At 40.7% G+C, this 7,764-nt stretch overlaps 1 protein-coding gene across 1 annotated transcript in view; it reads left to right on the forward strand.

Annotated features, from left to right (window-relative positions):
• The window catches only part of LOC119423205 (equilibrative nucleoside transporter 2-like), a 13,847-nt gene extending 7,623 nt beyond the window's left edge, over nucleotides 1-6,224 (forward strand). The window contains exons 8-12 of the mRNA XM_037690610.1: nucleotides 215-324; nucleotides 569-674; nucleotides 2,982-3,067; nucleotides 3,173-3,366; nucleotides 6,078-6,224. Of these exons, the coding sequence (XP_037546538.1) occupies nucleotides 215-324; nucleotides 569-674; nucleotides 2,982-3,067; nucleotides 3,173-3,366; nucleotides 6,078-6,189 (608 nt within the window). The 3' untranslated portion in view covers nucleotides 6,190-6,224. The remainder of the gene's footprint in view (nucleotides 1-214; nucleotides 325-568; nucleotides 675-2,981; nucleotides 3,068-3,172; nucleotides 3,367-6,077) is intronic.
• The last annotated feature ends 1,540 nt before the right edge of the window (nucleotides 6,225-7,764 follow it).

Raw genomic sequence — 7,764 nt, forward strand, 5'->3', positions numbered from 1 at the left:
GCAGAGTCTGTATATATATATATATATATATATACAGACTCTGCAGTTTAATCATCTTAAGTACTTTTTGTTTCATTACCTGAAAAGTTCCATGTGTTTGAGATCAAAGGTTTTTACTCAGTAGTGATGCTCTGCAGCAGTGATTCTACTTCTTTAAATGAATCAATCAGGGAAGTCTGGGGTTGTCTCTGACTCGGTCTACTCTTCTCTAAAGACGTAAAAGCCTTAAACAGCAATGGAAAGGATGTTGAGGCCAACGATAAGACGTGCAGTGATTCAGACGAGGGTCAGGAGCGTTCTTCTGTCTTCGCTGTCTTTAAAAAGGTAAACTTTTTTCTTAAAAATAGTTCTTAATGTAATAAAAAATGGTAGAGGTTGTAAAATGCTAAATTAGGATTTATAACAAATAAGCAGACCCTAATGGTGAGTGTTTTATTTTGGCTGTTGTTAAACTTGTGGGCTACGGTGTTTGTTATAAATTCACGCTGCCTTCTGCACAAGCGTCTGTTCTCAGCTCCGTCTTTCAGTCTTGTTGCATTATTTAGCGACTGTGTTCTGTGTCCTCCAGATCTGGCTGATGGCTCTGTGTGTAACATGTGTCTTTGCTGTGACACTGTCGGTGTTTCCTGTCATCACAGTCCGAGTCCAGACGGTCTACCCAAACCCCAACTGGGGTAAGACGCTAATCAACAGAGACAGATGCGATACAAAGGCTTTTCATTGTAACTTAAGTTGGTGTTCATGGCTCGTTATTGTCATTCACATCTCATATGGTACATGAGGTGGAATGAAACCTTGTACTCAGGGTCCCAGTTACACCCAAAGATAGCTAAAATATAAGGTGTAAAAAGAAACTGTCTATAAGAATCTAATGTGGATCTAAAGGATCCAAAGGGTATACTGTAATAAGGATTTAGTGTGTTAACCATTTTGAGACCGCTTTAAATTTATCCGTATTGAGACACTTGTTGAATTTTAATTTGAAAGAGTGAGCTTAAAAGAGCTGCTTAACATTCACTCAGATTAGTGTATTATTTTAAAAACAGAACTCTCCAGGATTAACTTTTTATAACTATTGTCTGCTTGTTTAGTCTTTAAATAATATAATCACAATAAAAACGGCAATTTTTTCCAATAGATCTTCAACTAAGCCAGTTTTTTTCTATTCTTATAATGAGAGTGATGTGAATCACTTGACAGCAGGTGAGGTAGGTTAGAAAACTCACCACTAGCACTTGTTTTAAAACCACACACTATTCTAGATGTTTTTTGCTTTAAGATTTTTTTATTTGATTATGAACTATAAAGTCTCTCAGTGGTGGCACAGAGATTAGAGAATTCAATTCAGTTTATTTATATAGCGCCAATTCACAACAGCTGTTCTAGTAATATATTTATTGTGGGGGATAAAAGACATGTCCTGATCAAAAATAACACCAAGATTTTTAACATTAGAGCTGGAGGACAGATTAGTGCATCTAAGGAGGGAGAAAGACTGAAAAATTCATTCCTAAGATGTTCAGGTCCAAAAACCAAAACCTCAGTCTTGTCTGTGTTCAACAGGAGAAAATTAAGGGTCATCCAGGTTTTTATGTCTTTAAGACATGCTTGTAGTCTAAGTAGCTGATTGGATTCATTGGGTTTAATGGACAAATATAATTGTGTGTCATCAGCATAACAATGAAAATGTATTCCATGCTGTTTAATAACTTTACCTAATGGGAGCATTTATAAAGTAAAGAGTATTTGTCCAAGCACAGAGCCCTGAGGAACTTCATGACTAACTTTGGTGTAAGAAGAAGATTTATTATTTACATTTACAAACTGGAATCTATCAGATAGATATGATTTAAACCATTTTAGAGCCGTTCCTGTAATCCCAATATCATATCAAGCCTCTGTAGTAAAATATTGAGATCAACTGTATCAAATGCAGCACTGAGGTCTAACGGGACCAGTATAGACACAAGTCCATTGTCTGAGGCCATGAGAATATCATTAGTTACTTTTACTAGTGCTGTTTCTGTGCTATGATGAGCTCTAAACCCTGACTGAAACTCTTCAAACAGATTATTTCTTTGTAGATGTTCACGCAACTGACCTGCAACTATTTTCTCTAGAATTTTTGAGATGAAAGTTAGATTAGATATAGGTCTATAGTTGGCCAGAATTTCTGAATCAAGGTCAGACTTCTTAAGTAAAGGTTTAATTAGTATTGACTGCAGCAGTTTTTTTTTTCTTTGGAGAGAAGTAAAGATTTCAGACAAACAATACATTTAATTGAAGACGACAACGTTATCGTTACTAACACTGATATATTTTACCTTTACGTTAGATTTATTGTCCTGGATAAAGTTTTACGAGGCAATAGCCTATGCTAGATTATCTAAACGTTAGCTTGCTATCTTGAGAGGCACGTAGCTAATGACAAGCAGGTTGGAGGATTGAAGAGAATTTATTTATTTATTTATTTATTTATTTATTTTACAGATCAGTTAAATAAACTTACCGTGCTCCGTTCAGCAAAATACACTACACAGTATTGTTCTCTGCTTCAGCTGTTCTGAAAGTGAAAGTTAAAGTGAACGGCCATGACTTGAAAGTAGTCTGCATGCACCACTGGTGTAGTCTACGTGATACGCTGGTATACGCCGTATACACATTAGAAAAGCTTGGGAATTTCCGTATACCTACTTAAAAGTGCCCACCATACGTGTCATTTCACAGCTGGAGGTGCAGCGGCTCCCGCTATGTGAAGCTAGCAGGAGTAGCGCAGAGCATCACCAGAACAAGGGCAAGGGGGGTTTCAGAATTAATGTTTAGACCGGATATTTATATTTTGATGTTTCAAAAGTATTAGTAACGTGTGGATTTTATGTGGTGTTTAACATAAAATTAAAAGATATGAATTTCAAAAGTGCTACACGGTTATTATTTGAGCTTGGAGTTCCACCTGCTTTCTGTGTTTCTGTGTTTAACAGAGAAAGTGTTCACGTGTGTTTGCTGCTTCATCGTTTTTAACGTTATGGACTTGGCCGGTCGCAGCGCTCCCTCTCTCCTGCAGTGGGTGAGTCTGTCTTTTCAGGATATTTGTGTTCATTAAACATGCCACACTGGTTCTGTTAATACAAACCTTTTCTTTCTCATGTCTGAATTCCTCTGGTTCCTCCAGCCGTCGAAGGGGAGCCGCCTGTTTCCTGTTGCTATCTTGTCTCGTCTGGTCTTCGTCCCTCTGATCATGATGTGTAACATCAAGGACTCCAAACTCATCTTCCTCAGTCACGACTGTGCCTTCGTCATCATCATGGCTCTGTTCTCCTTCTCTAACGGCTACCTGGCGAGTCTCTGCATGGCCTACGCTCCACAGTGAGTCCTCAGCCAGAAGTGTAGAACAGTGCTTTGTTTTTTATTTATTTCAGTTCTGTTTGTGGCTAGAACTGGGATCTGCAGCTCTGGACGCCACGTAGCTCTTTAGTCCCGCTCCAGCGGCTCTTTTCTCAAAACTAAACAATTAAATACTGTATTTATAGTTGTAACTACAACACAAAAATGCCAATTACCATCAAATTTGATACAAATATGCAAATAAAGCATCTGTAACAAAACAAGGAGTGCGTATCGATCAGTTGTCACAAGTAGTTTTGTTAGCGTTCTTTAATCCTATATTTCAGACATACGGGATTATTCTCTGAATACGAAACATTTTCCACACATTTAGGCCTGTCACGATTACAAATTTTGCTGGGCAATTAATCGTCTCAGAAATTCTTGCGATAAACGATAATATTGTTTGAAATTTGAGAATAATTAGGCCATGGTCCTCAACCGGAAAAGGGTGGATTGCTCTCTTCAGGTCGAGGGTGAGGTTCTGCCTCAAGTGGAGGAGTTCAAGTATCTCAGGGTTTTGTTCATGTGTGAGGGAAGAATGGAGCGAGAGATTGATAGACAAATTTGTGCAGCATCTGCAGTATTGTGGACTCTGCACCGGTCCATTGTGGTGAAGAGAGCGCTGAGCTGTAAGGCAAAGCTCTCTGTTTACCGGTCGGTCTACGTTCCTCCCCTCACCTGTGGTCATGAGCTCTGGGTAGTGACCGAAAGAATGAGATCATGGATACAGGCGGTTGAAATTAGTTTTCTCCGCAGAGTAGCTGGACTCTCCCTTAGAGACAAGGTGAGAAGTTCAGTTATTCGGGAGAGACTTGGAGTAGAACCTCTGCTCCTCCTCGTCGAGAGGAGCCAGTTGAGGTGCTTCGGGCATCTGGTAAGGATGCCCCCTGGGCGTCTCCCTAAAGAGGTGCTTCGGGCATGTCCAACTGGGAGGAGACCCCGGGGAAGACCCAGGACACACTGGAGAGACAGTAGCTATGTTTACATGCGCAACATTTTTTGACCGGATTGAAATGTTTTCAGATTAAATAATTCAATTGTATTGTTTACATAGGCACAATCTGTTCATGACGAGCGTTTACATGCAGCGGGCTTTGTTCTGAACAGCAGTACTGACATGTGCAGAGTGGTAAACTCTCCTTAAAAAATCCAACGAAGAAGAAGTTCTACTTCCGGGGTGAACGTAAACAAACCTGAGCACCCAAAATGGACCCGCGACAGGTTTTAATGACGGTGGAGACGTTACTGCGCTCCCTGACTGAGCTACAGGTGATACAGATCATTTTGAGCTCTTTCAAAGTTTCTAGTAGAAATGTTGTGTCTCTCACCGACCACTTTTGCTTCCCTGACATGCTAATATTATTAGCGTTAGCCAGGCAGAAATGGCAAAGTCGCACATGCGCAGTCAGGTCAGTTTTTCACGATCAGATAAAAACAAACAGATCAAGTGTTTGCATGCGCACTGATCGGGTTACTGATCGGGTTACAGATCGGCGTAAACCACCCGTTTCAATTCTGATCGCAAATTATATCGGATCGCGCCAAATACACAAAAAATAACGCGAACGGAGTGTTTACATGACACACTTTTATTCCGACCGGCCATTTGATCCGGTTACTTATGTCCATGTAAACATACCTTATGTGTCTCAGTTGGCCTGGGAACACCTTGGAATCCTCCCAGAAGAGCTGGAAGAGGCTGTGGAAAGATGTCTGGGCCTCCCTGCTCAAGCTGCTGCCCCCGCGACCCGACTTCGGAATAAGCGGAAGATAATGGATGGATGGATATTTTCAAATTTAAGAAGAAATGTTGGTTAATGTTTGTGTGTAGTGCCTTTTTGACCACTGGATGACAGTATAAGACTGTTTGAACTGAAGGATGGATAGTGAGGGAGTGAGCAGCATGTCTCTTTAAGGAAAATATGGGGAAGGCCCTTTGATGTGACATGGGCTGTTTCTCATTCCTGTTTTTCAGTTCTCAAAATGGCGGACGCTCAATGTGGTTTGAGCTCTTTAGCATTTTTCACACAAAGCTTTTAATAAAAAATCAGTAAACAGGTTTTCAGCCTTTTTTTGCAGCAAAAAATATTTTACATGAAGGCACGGGTTTCAACCGTGAATTTTGGAGCTTCAACAAAACAGTTTTTTTTTCCCCGAGGTCGGCCTGTTAGCTTAGCTCGTAGCTTAGCTTCTCAGCTAGCTGCTTTTAACCGTCCAAAAACACAACAAAATCATGTTTTTGGACGGTTAAAACAGATTTTAAAGAGAAAGGGAGGAGTCAGTGCAGAACACTGGAGTTGAGCCTTTTGTCATCCAGTGTCTTCAGTGGAAAGAGAGACACGAAGAAACGATAAAGCTGATAAATTAAAATGAAGTTGATAATTTTCACTTATGCTGTTAATTGATTTATTGTTTATTGCAACAGACGTTCACACATTTGAAGAAAGCTGCCAAAGAGAAGAAACAGAAAGTGCAGTTTTGCACACACAAACTATTACATTACGAGCCACTGAAATCAGGTGTTTTAAGAAAACATTGCAAATAAATGTGGTACCAATTCTAAAGAAATTAAAACTGAACCCAGTTGGAACTCTGTTATGTTTCATGTGACTTCATGTCCAGCTGTGAATTACAGCTCCGTCCTCAGACTGATGTGTGGTGGACGCCCTGACTGTGTCTCTGTCCCACAGGTTGGTGCGATGCAGAGACTGTGAGACGGCGGGCTCTCTCATGACCTTCTTCCTGGTTCTAGGCCTGGCTCTGGGAGCATCTCTGTCATTCCTGCTGGGTAAACTGGTTTAAAGTAGTGTCTCACTGCGCAGCAACTCCTAGAGACTAGTAGGTGACTCAGTGGTGAGAAAATAGTCAATCAAGCGACAAACAAGCCGAGATGGTTTTTGAGACGTTTTTGTGTGCACGGTTACAAACTGCATTAAATTAGTTCCCCACCTCCACCATCGTTATCATTGGAAACTCACTCCCAACTAGTGTCCAACAGTTGCAGCTCAGTGAGATATCTGCATTAGACACCCCCCACCCCCACCCCCCCAGGCAGCTTTCCTGATCATCTGTGGAACATCTGATGAGACGTTACTTCAACAAACCTGGAGAAAGACTCGAGTGAAGCTTCTTTTTGTGTTTCACTGTAAACCCAATCTGCATCCTAAATTATATTTTAATTATTATAGCCCCTAAATTATTAAGCTGAGCGTTTATGATTTTTCTGTGTGTGATCTTGAGCATAACACCTGAACGTTTTCCTGACGTTAAAATGTACAAATCACCTTTAAGGCCAACAATCTTCAGGAGCTCTTTGTCAACACACCTTCAGTGGCATTACTTTTAACTTTTCACATTACGTGACAGGATTTGCAAAGTGAGGGCTCTGTGGAAACGTGCCGTAATATCTCAGGTGTAAAACGTAAATCTTTATAACTGTTGTAAAGAAAAAGTAATTCATGGCTACAGCTGAAATCAAATGATTTCACATTTCTAGAGTTGTGGATCTTCTTTAAGCGCACTTCTCTTTTATATTCAGCAATAACTTTCCTTCTTTTGAGTTTTGAGCAGCTGGCTTTGTTTGCACTTTTACCGTTTTTATTGATCCCTAAAGACATTTTTATGGTTTGATCTGTTTATTTATGTATTTCTTTAAGTTTTCATGTGCAGTAAAGTTTTTTTGTACTTTTTTTTTTTTTTTTACAAAACATTTCATTAAAAAAACGTTTTAAAGAATTGTCAGTTGCCTCTTTGGTTTGAGATGACAGTGATGTCAATTCCTAAAACATGTGGAGTGGTGGCGCAGAGGTTAGAGAAGGTGGGCATGTGATTGGAAGGTCACTGGTTCAACTCCCGGTACCGACAACATCAAAATATGGGTGGAATAGGTGAAACACCCACACCTGCCTCCACCCTCATTTGCCTCACTCTGGGCCTTTGAGCAAGGCCCTTAACCCCCCACCATCTGCTCCCCCAGGCGCCCTGGATGGCAGCTCTCTTCTCCACACAGAGGGCTGTGGTAGCTCGGTGTCTGTGGTTGAGTCAGGAAGAACATCCGGCATAAAAATAATTGCCACGTCTTCGTGCGAGTTAGTTTGCTGTGGCGACCCCTGAAGACAAGATGCCCTTGTAAAAAAGAGATTGATGATCTCAGTGGATTTCTGCCTGGTAAAATAAAGTAATTAAAAAAATTTAGAGAGCAGCTGAAGGAAGAAGAAAAAAACAATTTGAAATAATATTTGTCATATTTTACTTTGAGGGGCAGCACTGTGGCGCAACTGGTAGAGCTGCTGCCTCTCAGTGAACAGGTCCCTGGTTCAAACCCCAGTCCAGGGGCCTTTCTGGGTGGAGTTTGCATGTTCTCTCCGTGCATGCGTG

The sequence above is a fragment of the Nematolebias whitei genome, chromosome 16 (genome assembly GCF_014905685.2).
Source record: "Nematolebias whitei isolate Nwh7 chromosome 16, NemWhi1, whole genome shotgun sequence".
Taxonomy (NCBI): Eukaryota; Metazoa; Chordata; class Actinopteri; order Cyprinodontiformes; family Rivulidae; genus Nematolebias; species Nematolebias whitei.